The 21,553-nt window shown below is 45.7% G+C and overlaps 3 protein-coding genes across 4 annotated transcripts in view; 2 read left to right on the top strand and 1 right to left on the bottom strand.

The window, feature by feature from the left end:
* LOC309525096 (macrophage mannose receptor 1-like) overlaps positions 1-21,553 on the top strand; it is a 139,242-nt gene that overhangs the window by 46,085 nt on the left and 71,604 nt on the right. The gene's annotated exons all lie outside the window — the stretch shown is intronic.
* On the bottom strand, positions 1,980-12,551 carry LOC309524968 (E3 ubiquitin-protein ligase TRIM39-like; the record flags this gene model as incomplete). 2 transcript variants are annotated; one of them, XM_082210241.1, is made up of 7 exons in its annotated part: positions 1,980-3,240; positions 5,107-5,139; positions 7,819-7,937; positions 8,464-8,486; positions 10,197-10,427; positions 11,388-11,483; positions 12,141-12,551. In XM_082210241.1, the coding sequence occupies 7 exons, from the start codon at positions 12,549-12,551 to the stop codon at positions 2,723-2,725; spliced, it is 1,431 nt and encodes a 476-aa protein (XP_082066367.1). In that variant the 3' UTR covers positions 1,980-2,722. The 2 variants fall into 2 exon arrangements, with proteins under 2 accessions (XP_082066367.1, XP_082066368.1); XM_082210242.1 differs by lacking the exon at positions 11,388-11,483 and having other exon boundaries at positions 12,141-12,537.
* On the top strand, positions 16,096-20,245 carry LOC309525301 (16 kDa beta-galactoside-binding lectin-like). Its single transcript, XM_082210860.1, has 4 exons — positions 16,096-16,144; positions 17,612-17,688; positions 18,947-19,097; positions 19,609-20,245. The coding sequence occupies exons 1-4, from the start codon at positions 16,136-16,138 to the stop codon at positions 19,792-19,794; spliced, it is 423 nt and encodes a 140-aa protein (XP_082066986.1). The 5' UTR covers positions 16,096-16,135; the 3' UTR covers positions 19,795-20,245.

The following is a 21,553-nucleotide window of genomic DNA, read 5'->3' on the forward strand; positions in this document are numbered from 1 at the left end:
CAATAACTGTGGTTTGCATATCACATAGCTGATGAAGCGGATTCTAACCCACAAAACTTCATGCTATAACAAGCTTGTTGAGATTTAAGGTGATACCCCCAAACTCTTTGCTACTTCTCTTAAATTATGGAATAAACTGCTCCCGCCTCTGCAGGTACCAAACTCTGCCCCACCTTCACCACTCATACTTGGGGACTTTCCTGACTTTCTTTTTTGGCCCACTTAGGACCAGTCTGGATGGTTAGCCTTGGTGAATACTTGACGTTTTCATCCCCCAAAAAGTTTTCGAGTTTCCGATGAAATGAGGCTTCATTTTAATGTTGTATTTTAATCTTGTTTTTTAAGTTGTATTTCAATCGTTTTATATCTGGTGTTAGCCACCCTGAGCCGGGGAGGGTGGGGTATAAATAAAATTTGTTATTATTATTATTAATTGTAGGGTAGTGTCTCTACCAGACTCGCTCAAATGCAACTCACACATTTTATTTATTTCACAAAATTTATCAGCACGTGATTTCAGAAAAAACTTCAACATGTCATTTTTTTAAAAAAAAAAAATTAAATACCCAGAGTCAGACTTTTGGGGAGCTGCAATCTGTCACTTTTTCTATAAAGCAGAGTTGAGTTGAAAGCTGCTCAAAGCTTCCACCAAGAGGAGCAGGACCCAGTTCCATCCCTTTCAGCCCCGCCTCCCCCCCCACATCTGTTTTTCTCCCTTCTTCCCTTCCTTCTCAGTATGCAGATGATACCCAGCTCTACGTCTCTTTCAAATAGAAACCAGTGAAGGCGGTGAAGGTCCTGTGTGAGTGTCTGGAGGCGGCTGGAGGATGGATGGCTGCTAACAGATTGAGGTTGAATCCTGACAAGACAGAAGTACTGTTTTGGGGGGACAGGAGGCGGGCGGGTGTGGTCCTGAATGGGGTAACTGTGCCCCTGAAGGACCAGGTATGCAGCCTGGGAGTCATTTTGGACTCACAGCTGTCCATGGAGGCGCAGGTCAATTCTGTGTCCAGGGCAGCTGTCTACCAACTCCACCAGGTACGCAGGCTGAGACCCTACCTGCCCGCAGTCTGTCTCGCCAGAGTGGTGCATGCTCTAGTTATCTCTCGCTTGGACTACTGCAATGCGCTCTATGTGGGGCTACCTTTGAAGGTGACCCGGAAACTACAACTAATCCAGAAGGCAGCAGCTAGACTGGTGACTGGGAGAGGCTGCCGAGACCATATAACACCGATCTTGAAAGACCTACACTGGCTCCCAGTACGTTTCCGAGCACAATTCAAAGTGTTGGTGCTGACCTTTAAAGCCCTAAATGGCCTCGGTCCAGTATACCTGAAGGAGCGTCTCCACCTCCATCATTCTGCCTGGACACTGAGGTCCAGTGCCGAGGGCCTTCTGCCAGTTCCTTTGCTGCGAGAAGTGAAGTTACAGGGAACCAGGCAGAGGGTCTTCTCGGTAGCGGCACCCGCCCTGTGGAACGCCCTCCCACCAGATGTCAAAGAGAAAAAAAACTACCAGACTTTTAGAAGACATCTGAAGGCAGCCCTTAAAAGGGAAGCTTTTAATGTTTAATGGGTTATTGTATTTTAGTGTTCTGTTGGAAGCCGCCCAGATGGGCGGGGTATAAATAATAAATTACTATTACTACTATTATTATTATGTTTCCACTTGCCCATCACATGGAATTAGGCCAAGGGCTGAATATGGCCTTTGGAATGCAGGCTCCCAACCCCAGCCTAAGAGCGCTTATGGGGAACATTTATGCCCATCAGCCCCAGGAAGCATGGTCAAGAGCCTGGGATGATGGCAGCTGCAGTTCAGCAACATGAGGGAAGCCAAAGGTTCCTCACCTTCCTTAGAGGAAGGACAGAAAGCAAGCAGGATTCAAGGGAAATATGCACCTGCAATCGTTTTTGAGCTTGGAAAAGAAAACAAGGCAGCCATAAGAAAAACAGAAGCCTTTAATACATCTTGGCTTAGCAAAAATCATCTCAGAAACACGTCCACTCTTCCACATAAAACCTACGAACAAAAGTTCTCTTTAGAAAGCTAACGTGCAGATCAGCTTTACTGTTTAACATGCAAAATAACTGTGAAAATATGTGTTTTCACCCCCTTGAAATATAAACAGTGTCAGGATTGGTTAAGGTTTCATTTCAACCCCAGAATCCCCTTCATCGGAGGAGGGAGAAGCCAAATCAGCACACTGAATGTAGCCTTTTCCCAACCTTGTAACCCTCCAGATTATAATATGGGGAACCTTTGTGTCCCCCAGGAGTTGCTGAACTACAACTCCCAGCAGCCCCAGCAAGCATCATCAATGGCCAGGGATGACGGGAGGTGCAGTTTGGCAATACCCAGAGGTCCAAAGGTTCCCTACATCTGCTCCAGATACTTCCAGCTACAACTCTCATCAGTCTCAGTCTGGTGGGAGTTGCAGTCAAAACATCTGGAAGGCAGGGTTTCCCAAACTTCGTTGCCCAGCTGTTGTTGGACTACAAATCCCATCATCCCTAACTAGCAGGACCAGTGGTGTCAGGGATGATGTAGTCCAAAAACAGATGGGAGAGCCAAGTTTGGGGGGCTAGCCTAGACCAGCCGCCCTGGGAAGACATGAAAGTGAGTTGCTTGTGTTCTGCACTCCATCAACCACTGAGATGCGCAGCAGAATCAATGTCCTAAGTGGCCAAAGCCCTAAAGTGGGAGGAAGTTTCTGACTGCCTTAGCGGGGCAGTGTTAGAACAGCTTTATTGGAAACATGAAAGAAGGGGAGGAAGGACTCTCTGGCGATGGTGGTTATCGGGGTCTGGAAAAGCAGGGCTGCATCGTCCGCATCAAAGAAAGCCACATGCCTCCCATCGCAGTTTAAAGACACTCGAACTTTCTTGAGCTCCCGCACAGAGCTCAGAGGAGGGAAGTCGGGGGGGTTGAAAACCGCGTACTGACTTCCCCGCTTCCCTATTGCCCAGATCCCAACCTTATAGCTTATGGCAGCCACGTCCTTCCTCTTTACGGACTTCCTGGCCACCCCCACGGCCCACTCGCCCTCGCTTCCCACGGCGACGTCCCAGTAGTTCCTGCCCATGGCAAACTCCTCGCATCCCAGGAGGAATAGGTTGGCTTCAAACCTTTTTCGGCTCTTGGGCAGCTCTTGAGTTTTGTCTGCCAGTCTGACGCTTTTGCAGTCCTTAGACAGGGCAAGCCGGGGATGTGCTGTCTCTGGATCGAAGGCCACGATCGCTGAAAGAAGACAGAGAGAAATGATTGACAGTGGTGAGCTTGGAAGGGCTGGGAGGAGTAGCATCACTATCTACGATACGTTTTTGGGAAATGGTTTGCTATGCATCTAGACACCTCTTAAGATATCACAGCCAAATTTTGCAAAATAGCTCCCAAAGTCAAGGAACAGATTTTTGCTTATGGCTGGGTACCATTTGGAATTAAGGTGGTGGGCTGAACCCTTCAAAACCATACTGATTTCAAACACCAATTTCAAAACTGCATTGAGTTTTTGGTTTGTTAGAGTTACCAAGTAATGTTGGGTACGAGGCTGCAATTGCATGACAAATATAATTTTACACATACACAATAGTGTAACTTTTATTGTTGTCTTTTTAATTGTACATATTGCTTGTTTTATGTTGCTATGGCCGTTGGCTAATGCGAATAAAGTTTATCTATCTATCTAAGTTTAATTGTCCAGGGCTTATTGGTAGGGCATGGAAACAGACCCAGTCAGACCCAGCAGGGACAGTCGAGGTACACATTTTTAGGCCCCGGCTAATTCTTTCTTTTTCTTTACAAGATCTGCTGTTGTACCAGATCTTAACCTATTACAGTATTTGTAAGAATATATTCCAAATATCATTGAATTTATCGATGGCAAGTCTGTGTTTATATGCAAGTTGTTCATACTGTATGTTGCAAGTTTGTATAAGTCTTTAATCCAATCATAAAAGGGAGCCGCATTTTTCCCCAATTAATCAGTATCAGTCTTTTTGCTGTGGTTAGGGCATGGAGAGTCCACTCATATTGTCCTTTTAGGCCCCAACTAATTCTCATTCCCAGAAGTGCCTGGCATGCTCTGGTCCATGGGGTCATGAAGAGTCGGACACGACTAAACGACTAAACAACAACAACAAATTCTCATTCTAGGGACGCAGGTGGCGCTGTGGGTTAAACCACAGAGCCTAGGACTTGCCAATCAGAAGGTCGGCGGTTCAAATCCCTGCGATGGGGTGAGCTCCCGTTGCTTAGTCCCTGCTTCTGCCAACCTAGCAGTTCGAAAGCACCTCAAAGTGCAAGTAGATAAATAGGTACTACTCTGGCAGGAAGGTAAACGGCGTTTCCGTGCACTGCTCTGGTTCAGCAGAAGCGGCTTAGTCATGCTGGCCACATGACCCGGAAACTGTACACCGGCTCCCTCGGCCAATAAAGTGAGATGAGCGCCGCAACCCCAGAGTCGGCTACGACTGGACCTAATGGTGAGGGGTCCCTTTACCTTTAATTCTCATTCTGCCTCTTTCCTCCTTCCTTGCTGAGATCTACAAGGGAAACATTGATCCCAGGAAGAGATCCCACCCTCACAAGTGGATGGAAGTAAGAAGACAGGCAAGTAGGCAGTGGCTGAGGGTAGACTGAATTTAGAAGGGCAGTCCATTTGCACAAATGGACCAGTCTCTACTGACTGGAACTGACAGAACCTGGAGCCTACCGCATCTTGAGGGCTGCAGGCTTACAACATAAAAGCGATACAAAATAAAAACAAAACTTAACAATATCTCGCATTTTAAACCAGTCCTGCATAGTGTCCAGAGCGTCAGACGAAGACCTGGGAGCCTGGGATTCAAAACCCAACTTGGCCATGAAGCTCACCCCTTGACCTTGGGCCAGTCGCTACTTCACAGGGTTGTGGGGATTAAATGAAGGAGGGGGGGGAACCATGTGCGCCACCTTACGCTCCTTGAAGGAAAAGGTGGAATGCAAATGCAAGTAAGACAAATTAAAATCAACTCATAAAACAGCAGGCAGATAACCCAAAGCAGTGCAATCCAAAAGCCCTCCTTGTGAGATTCCTTTGACCCGTCGCAGGTCCCAGAAGTTTACCTTCCTGAAGCGAGAATCTAGACTCCAGAGCATCTGAAGAAGGAAAGGGAAAATACCTTGATCACCACATGACTGTCTTCATCGAACAGATCAGTTTCCCTCGGTCTGTTCCTTGTCCCCCTGCCCCTTATTTCAGGTGAAGAGTTAAAGAGGAAGCTGAGGAGATTTGTGCAGGTGGGGGGAGAATCATCTTCACAGACCAGCCTTGAGTCCCCAGACGTTGTTCGACTACAACTCCCATCATCCTCAAACACTGGTCCTGCTGGCTAGAGATGATAGGAGTTGTGGTCCAGCAACATCTGGGGAATGCCATAGATCAATACCAAATAGATCGGGGTGGGGAATCTGTGGCTGGACTCTATTGCCCATCAGGCCCTGCTAGGGCAGTCAGTGATCAAGGATGGTGACACTTGTAGTCCATCCACATCTGCAGGGCTACAGGCTCCCCATATACGGCCTAGGACCCTCATACCTACGGGACCGCTTCTCCTGGTCCCACGGAGGACCTTACGGTCTTCAAATAAAAACATCTTGGAGATCCTGGGCCACAGGGAGGTTAGGCTGGCCTCGACCAGAGCCAGGGCTTTTTTGGTCGTGGCCCTGATCTGGTGGAACACTCTGTCACAAGAGACTAGGGCCCTGCGGGACTTGAGATCTTTCCACAGGGACTGCAAGACAGAGCTGTTCTACCAGGCCTTTGGCCAAGGCACAGTCTGACCCCCTCCTTCTGTAATCCTCACAGAACTCTAGCCATGGTTGCCATTAATTTGATTCTGAATTGATTCTAGAATGTATTTTAATTAATTGATTGTGATTTTATTTAAACTGTGCTATTTTTATTGTTGTTAGCCACTCTGAGTCCGGCTTTGGCTGGGGAGGGTGGGATATAAATAAAAAAATATTATTACAGTGGTACCCCGGGTTACATACGCTTCAGGTTACAGACTCTGCTAACCCAGAAATAGTGCTTCAGGTTAAGAACTTTGCTTTAGGATAAGAACAGAAATCGTGCTCCGACGGTGCGGCAGCAGCAGGAGGCCCCATTAGCTAAAGTGGTGCTTCAACTTAAGAACAGTTTCAGGTTAAGTACAGACCTCCGGAATGAATTAAGTACTTAACCCGAGGTACCACTGTATTATATTATTATTATTATTATTATTATTATTATTATTATTATTATTATTATGGGATTAGACTTAGGACTTTTTTTTTCCAGACGGAACTCAGTTCTGGCACCTCTTAAGTAGGCACCATTGCCATTCTAAGAGATCAAGGGAGGCGTTCATGGTGAGTTCCAGGACCTATTTTTCTAAAAAAAATAGCACTGATTAGACCCATCCAAGCATCTACACTTAGATAGGCAACAGCACCAGCTCCCACAGTCCAGAGTGGATAGAAATCAATGATTTTTTTTATTTAAATTGGATTTTTAAAAATTTAAATCAGATTTTTAAAATAAAATGCTTTTGGAGGAAATATATTTCCAAAGAATGTTTTCTATTTAAGTTACATTATAGTCCAAAGGCTATTCATCAGGAAATAAGGATTTGTTTTAAGTTAAAGCTAAAACTCAATCTACCAAACTGCGGGAGGCAGTGGAAGACAGGAGTGCCTGGCAAGCTCTGGTCCATGGGGTCATGAAGAGACGGACACAACTACCGTATTTTTTGCTCTATAAGACTCACTTTTTCTCTCCTAAAAAGTAAGGGGAAATGTGTGTGCGTCTTATGGAGCGAATGCAGGCTGTGCAGCTATCCCAGAAGCCAGAACAGCAAGAGGGATTGCTGCTTTCGCTGCGCAGCGATCCCTCTTGCTGTTCTGGCTTCTGAGATTCAGAATATTTTTTTTCTTGCTTTCCTCCAGAAACTAGGTGCGTCTTGTGGTCTGGTGCGTCTTATAGAGCAAAAAATACGGTAAATGGCTAAACAACAAAACTCAGTCTAAGCCTTTTTTATTGTTTAACCACATCTGTTAACAAACATGGATATGTATGTTATAATGTTATTGTTTTAGTTAAATAAATTGTTTAAATAGTTAATAAGGAAATGATTTAAATAGTTAATAAGGCACACGATTTCTGTTCTCATCCTGGGGCAAAGTTCCAACTCGAGGTAACACTTCCACGTTAGCGGAGTTTGTAACCTGAAGCATTTATAACTTGAGGCATTTGTAAGTGGAGGTACCACTGTATTTCTAATAGTACAACCAAATCGGTAATTTTTGATATAACTGTAAAAACTACTCTGAAAATTTATTATTCGAAAAAACGAAACCTTCATCTGGTTGTAAATATTAAGATTATACCAGCAAGAATGAGTCTTTCAGTAAAAAAAAAGAAGGATTTAAATAAAGTCTTACTGACTAGAGATTTTAGTTGTGATTTAAATCGATTCGATTTAACTCAAATCCACCCTGCCACAGACTCAAGGTAACCCCAAGGTACACACAAGTACAAATAGTCTTTTTTATATAAAAAAGAAAAATCCTCAAATCCCTCAAAGAGCACTCAGCAGCACTGTAGAGGCTCTCACTAGGATCCCACCGTAAGGAACAACCCAAGCATAGGTCTCCAAAAGAAGCTTCTGTTCCTGGGATTTGGGTGAACTTCCTCCCAGGACTGGCACGCCTTTGGCCCTCCCACATGGGGCATATCACCATGGCCAGCGTCAAAAACGGACAAACAAGAAGTTTGCAGCAAGTTCTTTCCTTTACCTTTGAATTGCTTCACAGCACTCTCCAGGGAGATGTTTGCGTCTGTCACCTCCCATATTTCCCACAGCTGCTTCGGCGAAAAAGGGCTCACACACTGAAATGGTGTTGCCTGGTGGAACCTGGAGAAGAAGAAGAAGAATTTGGATTTGATACCCCGCTTTATCACTACCCAAAGGAGTCTCAAAGCGGCTAACAATCTCCTTTCCCTTCCTCCCCCACAACAAACACTCTGTGAGGTGAGTGGGGCTGAGAGACTTCGAAGAAGTGTGACTGGCCCAAGGTCACCCAGCAGCTGCATGTGGAGGAGTGGGGAAGCGAACCCAGTTCACCAGATTACAAGTCCACCGCTCTTAACCACTACACCACACCGGCTCCACAATGGAGAGAAAACAAACTGCCGCTGAACCCATCGCTATCTCCCAGAGACAACAGAGATTCAATGGAAAACTAGGCAGCAAGCAGGGAGGTCTTCACCTCTCTAAAACACTGGAGGACATGCCATGCTTGCGGGATCAGGCCAAAGACCAATCTACTGTGTCCCCCTGTTCCCACAATGCTCAGAGACCTGAGCAAAACAGCCACTCTTTGCACTCTGTGATTCCCAGGACCCTGCCTCTATGCAGGATTTTGTAGAGCTCCACTTACTTCTCCATGGTGTTCCCAGCATCCTAGAAGGGAGAGAGAAAAAGAAGAAATCAGAGCCTGATGCACGTCGTTCGGAAGAAAACCCCTCTTGTGCCCATTTGCGGGCCATCTGCTTAGCAGAAGCCATCTAAAAACACTGGTGGAAATGTGTGTTTTAATCCAACACAGGCAATTGTGTGTAAATTGAGTACATTGGACATAACAGCTAGTGCAGAGGTTGGCAACCTAAGGCCCAGGGGCTTGTTCCAGCCCGAATGGCTTCTGGATCCGGCTCGCGGACAGTCACTCCCACGGACATCGTCCGTGGGCTGGACGGGCACAGTGCGACGCCCGAAATTGCTTCTCTGCAGGTGCAATTTTCGGCATCTGGGCATTTGTTGTTGTTGTTGTTTAGTCGTTTAGTCGTGTCCGACTCTTCGTGACCCCATGGACCAGAGCACGCCAGGCACTCCTGTCTTCCATTGCCTCCCGCAGTTTGGTCAAACTCATGCTGGTAGCTTCGAGAACACTGCCCAACCATCTCGTCCTCTGTCGTCCCCTTCTCCTTGTGCCCTCCATCTTTCCCAACACCAGGGTCTTTTCCAGGGAGTCTTCTCTTCCAATGAGGTGGCCAAAATATTGGAGCCTCAGCTTCAGGAGGTGTCCTTCCAGTGAGCACTCAGGGCTGATTTCCTTCAGAATGGATAGGTCTGATCTTCTTGCAGTCCATGGGACTCTCAAGAGTCTCCTCCAGCACCATAATTCAAAAGCATCAATTCTTCGGCCATCAGCCTTTTTTATGGTCCAGCTCTCACTTCCATACATGCGCAGAAGCAATTTCCGGCGCCGTGAACATGCGCAGATGCGATTTCTGGAGTCGCGCTGCGCCCGTCCGGCCCACGGATGATCTCCGTGGGAGTGATCTGGCCCATGCCCAGTAAGCCTTGCTGACCCCTGAGCTAGTGCTTCATGCTACCCAAGCCTTTCAAAATTGGTCACATTCCTTTCTCACCAGAACTTCAGAGCAGCATTTAATTGGGAACACTCCTCCCCAATGCATCCTCACCACAACCCCCAGAGGTAGGCAGATTTTATTTTATTAAATTTCTTAGCCCTTCACAGAGCTGCAGTTCACAGAGTGGTCAATCCATCTCTCTCCCAAGGGAACTCTATGAACTGAAGCTAGGTATCCTCATAGTTCTCAGCGCCCTTAAACTACAGCTCCCACAAATCTTTGGGGAAGCCATGGCTGTAGGGACACAGGTGGCGCTGTGGGTTAAACCACAGAGCCTAGGACTTGCCGATCAGAAGGTCGGCGGTTCGAATCCCCGCGACGGGTTAGCTCCCGTTGCTCGGTCCCAGCTCCTGCCCACCTAGCAGTTCAAAAGCATGTCAAAGTGCAAGTAGATAAATAGGTACCGCTCTGGTGGGAAGGTAAACAGCGTTTCCATGTGCTGCTCTGGTTCGCCAGAAACGACTTAGTCATGCTGGCCACATGACCTGGAAGCTGTCTGCAGACAAATGCCGGCTCTCTCGGCCTATAGAGTGAGATGAGCGCACAACCCCAGAGTCAGTCACGACTGGACCTAATGGTCGGGGTCCCTTTACCTTTACCTTTATGGCAGTTTATGGTGGTATCAGAGGGCTCTAAATGTATGGTGTGGGAGCCGCCTAAGGAAAGGATGAATGAAGGTTTGGGTACCAGACTGTCCTTGGGGAAAAGCCTTGTCCACTTCTTGCCACTTCCGCCTTACCTGCAGGAGTTCACTCACTGGCTGGCAGCACTTCTTCTCCAGCTCCCGGATGAGGATTTCGCAAGAGGAGACTTCCCGAAAAAGCTTGCTCATGTGATTGTCTCTCCTCGTTACGATCTCCTTCAGTATGTCTCGGAGCTTGCCGACCATAGTGTGCTCTTCAGACAACAGGAACTGGCGCAGCTCGTCGAACTTGGACAGTGTTTCTTGCATCAGCTTTTCTGTCAGTTTCTTCAATAAGCCGATGGAAAGAGAGCAAGGAAAGAGAGAGAGAGGTTAGAGGCGGCAGGAATAAGGTCGGTCCTGGCAACATTAGGATACTAATTATATAGAAAAGGGCCTTTAATGGTCAGGAGCTGGAGTCAGGCATAGGTCAACAATACAGTGGTACCTTGGTTCTCAAACTTAATCCGTTCTGGAAGTCCGTTCCAAGACCAAAGCGTTCCAAAACCAAGGCACGCTTTCCCATAGAAAGTAATTCAAAATGGATTAATCCGTTCCAGACTTTTAAAAACAACCCCTAAAACAGCAATTTAACATGAATTGTACTATCTAACGAGACCATTGGTCCATAAAATGAACTGCTAGGTTGCGGAAGGCGACCTTACACTCAGAACGTTCACAAAAGGGGGCTTAGTGCTGTAAATGGGCTGTTCAGATATCACAAACAAGGTTTGGGTTTTTTCATTTATCAGATTTCCTTCAGAGAGGATGACCCCAGATTAAATTGGGGGTGGGGAATAAGAGTGGCGTTTTTACAACAACAATGTAGTGCAGTAGCTGTGAAAAGTTTGCACACACTCTGGAATTCACATGAGAAACGCTCATCCCACAAGAAGCACAGGAAAACCTGGTTTTGCATGCAATAGGGAAAGAGTTTCCAAAAACGGACCTCCAACTCGGATGGTATTTTATGCACTCCTTAGTCGGCAATTACACAATTTTTTTAAAAAGTGCTACTACTTTCTGATCTATGGGCTACTTTTAAAATGAGACTGCATTTTAAATTGCATTTTAACCTGTATTTTAAATTGCTCCCCCCCCCCTTATGTTTTTACTGTAATTTTACCAGTGTTAGCCACCCTGAGTCCGGCTCTGGCTGGGGAGGGTGGGGTATAAATAAAAATTTTATTTATTTATTTATTTATTATTATTATTATTTGTGGACTTGCTAGCAACAGTGACACTTACAATCAGGGTTTGAGTTTGTTTTTCTGCAGCTGATCTACACTCCAGAATTGTCTCTTCCCGGTTCTCTAGAGCATTAATGCAGTTGCCTATGCGATCCTGAAAAGAAAACGCAAGCATGCTTTTGGAGAGTATGTAATAAAGTTAAAAAGCATTCTAAGCTCAAAGCATTCTCTCAGCCTGTGATCCCAGGGCTGCCGTGAACAGGGACCTTCGGCCACCAAACGCCTGAGTAAGCAGGCATGTTTTTAAATTCCTCCTGCAAATCAACAAGCTACGATATGATAGGCTTTATTGTCATTGTCCCATACAGAACAACAAAATTGAAAAAATCTACATCAGACATTCAAAAACCAACAAGCCTGCTATCCCAGCTTGGTTAACCCCCTAAAAACTCTGATACCCCATAATTAAATACAACATACTCCCATAGAGACTACCTTATACTGCATTTAAAACCAAAATCACATTTGGATAGAAACTGTTTCTCAGACGGCTAGTCCTAGTCTTTATAACCCTGTACCTTCTTCCAGAAGGCAGAAGCTGAAAGAGATCATTTCCGGGGTGCGCACTATCCTGCGCTATCTCTGCAGCTTTCTTATGGCACCTGGAAGCATAGATTTGATCCAAGGTGGGAAGAGTGCACCCAATTATTCTCTCCAGTCTTTACAACCCTGGACAGCATTGTTTTTCCCCTAACCATGCATATGCATTCATTATTCCCAGCCCAGTCCTAGAAACAAAGGCCTCTCTCACCTTGGTCTCGTGGGCCGCTTGCTCCATGGGAACTACATCGTGAGCCTTGTGCTCTGCGGATTCGACACACGCTGAGCAGACTAGGGCTTGGTCAGTCTTGCAGAAAGATGTGGGAGGCTCCGGGTGCCTGTAGCAGGTTCCCTCCCCTCCTCCTTTTGCTTGTTTTGCTTGATCTCTGAGGAATCTAGCCAAGTTTTCCAGCGGCTTGTTCGTAATGAGCCTGTCAGGCTCCACTACCCATCTGCACTCAGGGCAGCTCCGATCACGCACAAAGTCTTTCCAGTACTTGAAAACACAGTGGTGGCAGAAATTGTGCCCGCAGTCTAGAATCACTGGGTCAGTGAAATACTGCAAGCAAATGGAGCAAGTCACTTCCACCTCAAACATCTTCAGGGTATCCTCAGCAGCCATTGTTTTTATTTTTAAGTTGAATTTAACTTTCCTTCTCTCCGAAAGATGCAAAAGCCCTTGGCTTGAGATTTTAGAGGGAATTCCTTTTATTTTAACTGCTGCAGAAGTTGTGTGCAACCGACAACACCCGTCTGGGGGAAGGAAAGAGAAAACGGATCAGGATTACCATCTTCTAACTACTGTAAATTGTGCATCCAAAACGTAGCAAAGTTTGGTGGGCACCTCAAAGACTAGCAATGAAAAAAAATACATTTATCTATCGTCGTTGTTCTTGCCGCTACATACACAGCTTCCTGACTGGACCTCCAAGACTACGGGCGCTCAGTTGTGAGAGACAAGCACTCTGCACATGCTCAAGCCTCATTCGTAGCTGTTAGTATTTCTGGGACTGAGCAGGAAACACTTTAGGGTGAAGCCCCAGGAACACACATAAAGAAAGAAAAATATATTATTGTGTATCACAGAACAGGCGCGGTGGAAGGGACCACGAGGGAAGGTCATTTCAGTCCAACCCCCTGCAATTGAGACATCTCTTGCCAAACGACCCTAAGATTAAATATCTTTACGCACTGAGCTACTCTCATCAAGGGAGGAGGAAACAACAGCCGCTTCAGAGATTGAAGGAAAATGGAGGGACTGCGAATGAGGCGCGCGGGGGAATTAGCACGCTTCCCATTCAATCTTACCCCAACAACAAAAGACACACAGCCTAGCCAGGCAATCGTTTTGAAGCTCTCACAAATTCGATTGCCCCTTTCAGGAGAGGACAGGAAAAGCAAAACACTACTGGAAGGACCAGGAAGCCAATAATCAATATATATATATATATTGCGTTGGGAGGCGGAGCTACTAAAGCAAAGCGAAAGTGAGGGTGTGGCCAGAGGGGGACTTTAATCCCGGGAGAAACCCTGGGATTTAAAATATATTTTAAATCTATATATATATAGATTTTTTAAATCTATATATATTTTGAGGTGTCAGAGGGAACATCTTTTATTTTAACTGCTGCAGAAGTTGTGCGCAACATACAACACCAGTCTGGGTAAGGAAAGAGAGAAACACTCTCTCTCTATATTTAAATCCCAGGGTTTTTCCCGGGATTAAAGCCCCCCCCCCTCTGGCCACACCCTCACTTTCGCTTTGGTTTTAGTAGCTCCGCCTCCCGGCGCGGGCGGATCCGGCAATTTGGATTGGGCGAGGCTGGCAACACCTGTGGCCAATGGCGCCGCGCCTTTCCTTTCCGCTGGTTGCTCCGCCAGCGCCTTAGGGACCGCGCTTTGCTGCGCTGGAGGGGAGAGCGCGTGGAAGGCGCGGGTGCACGTCGGGGTCTCTCTTCGGGCGTCGTGTCATGTTAAGAGCCTGCAGCAAACTGCTCTCCCCCCCCCAATCTGGATCGCTTCAATGAGCCATTTCCAGAGGGGTAGCTGTGCTAGGCTCCTGGTCTCATGTCACCCGCCCTCGCAAAGGCAGGTTTAATAATAATAATAATAATAATAATAATAATAATAATAATAATTAGTACCCCACCCATCTGAGTTGGGTGCTGGACGCCTTCCAGCACATATAATCAGCATAAGTAATCAGCAAAGGTAAAGGGACCCCTAACCATTAGATCCAGTTGTGACAAACTCTGGGGTCGCGGCGCTCATCTCGCTTCATTGGCTGAGGGAGCCGGCGTACAGCTTCCGGGTCATGTGGCCAGCATGACTAAGCTGCTTCTGGCGAACCAGAGCAGCGCACGGAAACGCCGTTTACTTTCCCGCCGGAGCGGTACCTATTTATCTACTTGCACTTTGACGTGCTTTCGAACTGCTAGGTTGGCAGGAGGAGGGACCGAGCAATGGGAGCTCACCCCGTTGCGGGGATTCGAACCGCTGACCTTCTGATTGGGAAGTCCTAGGCTCTGTAGTTAACCCACAGCGCCACCTGTGTTATACTTTAAAAAAGGCTTCCCTATACTCCAGATGTTTCCTAAATGTTATGTACAGTGTTACATAATGCTTCAGGTTACAGACGCTTCAGGTTACAGACTCCGCTAACCCAGAAATATTACCTTGGGTTAAGAACTTTGCATCAGGATGAGAACAGAAATCGTGCTCCGGCGGCGCGGCGGCAGCAGGAGGCCCCATTAGCTAAAGTGGTGCTTCAGGTTAAGGACAGTTTCAGGTTAAGAACGGACCTCTGGAACAAATTAAGTACTTAACCAGAGGTAGCACTGTACAGTGGATGCTCGGGTTGCGAATGTGATCCTTGCGGGATGCACGTTCACAACCCGCAGCATTTGCAACCCACAGCGGCACATCTGCGCATGCACGGGTTGCGATTCAGTGCTTCTGCACATGTGCAAAGCGTGATTTAGCACTTCTGCACATGCTCGACCGCCGAAACCTGGAAGTAACTTACTCCGGTACTTCCAGGTTTTGGCGGAACCCGAAAAAACTCAACCTGAAGCAGCTGTATCCTGAGGTATGACTCTGGTTTGTCACAGGGAGCATCCACCCCGCTCAGGAAAAAAAAGAGCTGTTCTCCTAAGTGAGCCACACTGAAATAATGGGGATTTGCTGTGGAGTAGGGTTTGCTGTGGAGAAGCTTGTTTTTGGACTACAACTCCCATCATCCCTAACCAATGGTCCTGCTAGTTAGGGACAATGGGAGTTGAAGTCCAGAAACCCTGCTTTGTAGGAAACTCTGTATTGCTGGCAAGTCCAGCAATGTCTGTATTGCCACAGGGTCCCATCCCCCCAGACTTTGATGGAGTGCCCCAAAATATTGTTTACAGCATTTCTCAAAGTTGTCCATAGATGGTTGGTACATGCACGCATTGTCACGTCTGCAAACTGCACATACCCTAATGTGTGGCATAATGGGAAGTGTTGTTACATTTTTGGGATGGTTATATTCTACCTCTGCTGGTGACCCTTGCAACTCGACGGTTTTATGATTCTGTGCTGTCCAAGGCATTACAGTGGTACCTCGGGTTACAGACGCTTCAGGTTGCGGACTCCACTAACCCAGAAACAGTACCTCGGGTTAAGAACTTTGCTTCAGGATGAGAACAGAAATCGTGCGGTGGCGGCACGGTGGCAGCAGCAGGAGACCCCATTAGCTAAAGTGGTACCTCAGGTTAAGAACAGTTTCAGGTTAAGAATGGACCTCCAGAACGAATTAAGCTCTTAACCCGAGGTACCACTGTATAGAATTGGCCACTGCAATAATTGAATGATGGACTAGACTGGCCTTTGATCCAGCAGGACTCTTATTACATTCTTTAAGTTGTTGTGTCCCATTTCTTGCAAAAGGATGCATGTTCTTCACATGCAAATAAACATGCCCCTTAACAGCCGCCGCCCCCCCCGCAATGTTGATAAACCGACCCCACCTGCAGAGAGCCAGAGGAATCAGCCCTGTTATCTTTTAATTAATTGGTAACCAGAATTTCATCCCTGATTGGCCAGAAGAAGGAAACACTCACACCTGAGGACCATTTAAAGGTTGGGGTGTGAGAAACATACACCATTGAAGCCCAAGAAGGAAGCAGGTGGCAGTGTTTTTAAATAGTTTTTAAATAGTTGTATTGTGAAGCAATGGCATTGGTGAGTTGGCAAGAAATTTTTTTTTATAAATGCTATTTGCTTATTGTGAGTGTGAAGTTTAAGGGTATGGTAATTATCCGTGGCAGGCGTGGGGAATGCTTGATATTTCAGGTGAATTACGACTTTAAAGTCATGCTTTAAGATCAGGTCAACCAAAGGCCTGATTAAAGAGGAACGTTTTTGCCTTGCACCTAAAGGTGTATAATGAAGGTACCAGGAAAACTTCCCTGGGGAGAGCATTCTACAGACAGGGAGCCACTGCAGAGAAGGCCCTGTTCTCGTGTTGCCACCCTCCGGACCTCTCAAGGAGGAGGCACACGAAGGAGGGCCTCAGAAGATTATTTCAGGGTCCGGGTAGGTTCATAGTTAGTCCTCATGGAGTTCTTCCATAAAGTGGGTGAGATGGGAAAATCCAATGGCCATCAAAGGGCAATCAATACCTTGATTAGGGTCAACCAGAATGGGATAAAAATCATGGACTGGTTTCTGTTTCAGTATAAATAGCTTCCTGAAAAGACTTGGTATTGAGTTTAACTAATCTGGAAAGATCTTATATTAGCCGCAATCATGTAGGAGGTCTACAGTTAAAATGATTGTCCACAACTGATTCCTCTCCCCATCTGAAGTATTCTGTTCTCCCAGTAAGAACAAAAGGGGGGGGGGGGACTGTGTAGACTTGCATGCACAAGTTCCCAGGTTCAATTCCTAGCTAGGCTGTTATCATATCAATATATAATTGACCCTTAAGAATAAGATGAGCCAGATTCACCAGTACTACTTCCCCACAAACAAGTAATTTATATTGGATTATGGTATACCATAAAATTTTTCCCCAACTGCATCATTCTCCAGGGCAGTATTGCTCCTACCTCCAAAACCTGTGTTTAAATACATTTCTAATGACATTTCCCCATGGATTCCGTGCCTATACAAAGAACCCAAAGTTTGGAAATTGTTTTGAAATATTTTGTAACCAAGTTTCCTTGCACATATATGCCCTTTGTTCCTCTGGATATCAGAAGACTGTCTTCTTGGCAGCTGATTTATTATGTACCAGTGATCTACCATTTTAAATTTACCATATTATTTAACCCAAAATCATTTTCATGCTCTAATTAGATACACTGGGGGTAGATTATGAAAATCCCAAAGTCACACACAAAATCAAGTCTGAATTATTTTGATTTTAGTAAAATCTGCCCAACCCCTAATTTCAACACCAAAGATTAGCATTAGTATCACATTTGTTTTTAAAAATGTTTAAAATTGGGTGTAATGACCCTGGATGTCTGAAAGTCATCAGTCTGTTTAAAGATCATAAAGAGGCAGTTGACTTTAATTTGTTTATCTTTATTTGTTTATCTTTGTTTATCTTTATCTTTATCCAAGAACCTGAGGCTGAAAAAGATTATACTATGAGAAATGGGTGCCCTTGAATCTTTCGCATTCTTTTTTTTGTTCTTTTAGCAAATGGTTGCCCGCTTGAATTTGAAGGCCGGGGAACGCATTGAAATGAAAGCCAAGGTGCTCCGAGAGGCCAAAAGGTCTGTATTAAAAGTGAAAATAGGATATTTAAATTTTTCCCTTGTGGGAGATTGCAATCAAATGCAACTAGCAAGCATAGAGCTAGTTTGTGCAAGAAGGGGTTAAAACAATAGAGCTGTGATTCCTAGACACAGGTCATGCCCCTTCTTCTCTGATGAAGGAGGAAGTGACACCATCTCTCCCTGTTCCTATCCCTTTCCCTCCGCCATGTAAATCAACCAGGTCTGGTCTTGAGCATTTCAAGCACAGAACGCTTGTTCAGAACTGCAGTCTGCATGTTGTACTCAAGAGTATTCTATCTGTGTTCTCTTTGCTGCTGCTTGGATAAATGCATAAACCTGGCCTTTTTGTAAGTAAAGCATTTTAAACTTACTATACTGGTGTGGTCTGTTCCATGCTAAGAGGGATAGAAAACAGAAAGCAACGTATGCAACAAAATGGGATACGGAAAAGATTTAACAGCCCGGATTCCCACATTCTACTGCTGAACTTCGTGAGTTTAAACTCTGCTACTGGAGGCTCTCTCCCACTGGAGAGTGTGTTAAGCCCCACATTTTGAATCTAGGCACCCAGCCAATCATTTTACTTATTCACCCCACACACGTGGGCCACAGGGATTATATATCTCCCCTCCCTCAATACCTTTAATTTTTGCATTTTGTAAACATTCTTTGCTTGGAGAATGGCATCACAAAAATTCAGGCAAGTGCAAATTTTGAATGATGGCTATATGTCAGTTCTCAAGAGTCAGTTTGATAAGATTTAGCCTTGAATGCAAACTGAATCAAATTTCTACCCCATCCCTGTGGGGAGGGCCTGGTAAACCTTGTATCTATACTACAAACTGTCTCTATGTGCTAATATGAACAGGCATGATATTCCATAGGGTATTCTTGGGGCTGTAGCCTTCTAGTAAAGACAGTACAGTGGTACCTCGGGTTACATACGTTTCAGGTTACATACGCTTCAGGTTACAGACTCCGCTAACCCAGAAATAGTACCTTGGGTTAAGAACTTCGCTTCAGGATGAGAACAGAAATCGTGCTCCGGCGGCACAGTGGCAGTGGGAGGCCCCGTTAGCTAAAGCGGTGCTTCAGGTTAAGAACAGTTTCAGGTTAAGAACGGACCTCCGGAACGAATTAAGTACTTAACCCGAGGTACCACTGTACTGAGTTAGATGGACCAATGCTTTAGCTGAGATTGCAGAGGGTTATTCTATGACTCTGTATAAAGCATGTTTTCCCATGTTCCTATCAGCTTTACCTTTCATATAGGCCAGAATGCCTCAAAACCGCTCCTTCAATTTAACGCTCGATTTGAGATTTTCAATGGAGATAGGGTCGTCGTTTTTCCCTCTGATACGGGGAGAGAGCGGGATCTTCTCTTGGACCTGGGACTATTCGTCACAGTAAGTAAGAGGAGAGCCCTATTGCAGGAATAACTTGGGGGGAGAACAGCTGGGGGTGTATATCTGAGACCTGAAGGACAAACCAAAGCTCAGTAGGTCAATATAATGAGGTGGAAGGGTGAGGGAACCTTGAAATAAAACAGGAATAAGGAATCTGTGGCCCTTGAGCTGTTGGACAAGAAGTTCCCATAATTTCTAATAATTAGCCCTGCTAGCTGGGACTGAGGGGAGTTCAAGAAACAGCTGGAGAACCATAGCTTCCCAACCGATGAAATGAAATGTTCTCATCCGGCAAAAACTTTGGGCTCTTCCAAATGGCCTGTTTACTGAGCACTCATCCTGATTTGCAAAGTTACATGGAGGCTAGACTATATCCAGTCTCAAATTAAAGCTTAAGCTAAATCCCTTACCACTGGTCCTGTTAGCTAGGGATCATGCGAGTTGTAGGCCAAAACATCTGGAGGGCCGAAGGTTGGGGATGTTTGATCTAAATCTTCATTTCTCTTTCCAGGTAGCGTTCTCCTTTAACGCCCAAGATATGGTGTTGGAAGTGTTCAACCGGCCAATTATTAGACTCCCAACCCCACCGGGAATGCAAGTGGTGGAGCACCTCGCTGTAACTGGTGATGTCGATGTTAAATCCATCACATTCAGCCATCTCTTTCTTGCCTCTGGAAATGGTAACTTTTTAAAATGACGACGTGATCTTCGATTCTTCCCATTAGTTCTTGTGGTGGTTAGTATGCAATGGAAGTTTCTTTTAAGAAAGCCAAAGCAGATTTAGCCATGTGAAAGACTTGGGAAGTAGCAATGGGCCGTATACTTGCTGACTTTTGTTACCACTGTTGCTTTTATTTTGGAATAAAGCTGCTCTTCTCTACCTCTCACTGCCTTGATTCTTGGATACAACAATTCTGTTGGATGACTATTGCTCAACTTCCAACAGATTCCTCTTGCTGTTTACGCAGTATTCCACAAGCTTTGCTTTCCTCTCTAAACGCCATGCCACCTGGGGCAACGCCATGTTTCTGACGAGGCCAGTGATAAAAATTCAGGATTCAGAATACAGTGGTACCTCGGTTTACGAACTTAATCTGTTCCTGAAGTCCATTCTTAAACCAAATCCGTTCTTAAACCGAGTAGTGCTTTCTCTAATGAGGCCTTCTGCCGGCGGTGCCCTTCCACCGTTCAGCTTCCGTTCGTAGATCAAGGCAAAGTTCGCAAACTGGAACACTACTTCCGGTTTTGCAGAGTTCGTAAACTGAATAGTTCGTAAACAAGACTGTTTGTAAACCGAGGTACCACTGTACTTGTAATGCAAAGGGCTTAATCTCAGTGGTGGCTGGTGCCCAAGGGGAATGGAATGCCATTATTTATGCTCTAGTTATCTCCTGCTTGGACTGCTGCAATGCACTCTACATGGGGTTACCTTTGAAGGTGACCTGGGAACTACAATTAATTCAGAATGCGGCAGCTAGACTGGTGACTAGGAGTGGCCACCAAGACCATATAACACCGGTCTTGAAAGATCTACACTGGCTCCCAGTACGTTTCCGGGCACAATTCAAAGTGTTGGTGCTGACCTTTAAAGCCCTAAATGGCCTCAGCCCAGTATATCTGAAGGAGCATCTCCACCCCCAACATTCAGCCCGGACACTGAGGTCCAGCTCCAAGGGCCTTCTGATGGTTCCCTCACTGCGAGAAGTGAGGTTACAGGGAACCAGGCAGAGGGCCTTCTCGGTGGTGGCACCCTCCCTGTGGAATGCCCTCCCATCAGTTGTCAAGGAAATAAACAGCTATCTGACTTTTAGAAGACATCTGAAAGCAGCCCTTTTTAGAGAAGTTTTTAATGTTTGAAGTTTTGTTCTGTTGAGAGCCGCCCAGAGTTGCTGGGGAAACCCAGCCAGATGGGCGGGGTATCCATATTATTATTATACTGTATTTATCAGTTGCTTTCCTCACAAAAGTGACCCCAAGGGGACTGATACAAAAACATCATAAACACTAAAACCAGCATAAACAAGAATGCAAGGGAGGGCAATGAGCTGACCAAGCCTCAGAAGCCTGGGGGGCCATTGAAATGGCCCTATTAGAAGGACTTGTGGCTGATGTTCATCTTAAGGAACTGGGAAGGCCTGAATGTACTTAGGCTCAAGTGGCTTCGGGCTTTATTATATATCATTTATTATATATCACCAGATCTTTGAACCTGGCCTAGTAGTGACTCAGCAGCCAATGGGGCTCTCTGAGTAACTGCTAGAATAACTTATGGGGTGGGTGTGTTTTATCCATGTCAGTCGCTTATGTTTGCAAATGGGTCCATGCCCCCCTCCCTGCAAAAAATAAAATAAAGCAATCGTGGCCCCTGGATTATGTAACTTGCATGCACTGACATATATAAGAGAGACGCCCTCTGACATTTCTGTGTCAAACTCAAATGTACGTAAGAGAAGATA

The sequence above is a fragment of the Podarcis vaucheri genome (assembly GCF_965113315.1).
Source record: "Podarcis vaucheri genome assembly, chromosome: 2".
Taxonomy (NCBI): domain Eukaryota; kingdom Metazoa; phylum Chordata; class Lepidosauria; order Squamata; family Lacertidae; genus Podarcis; species Podarcis vaucheri.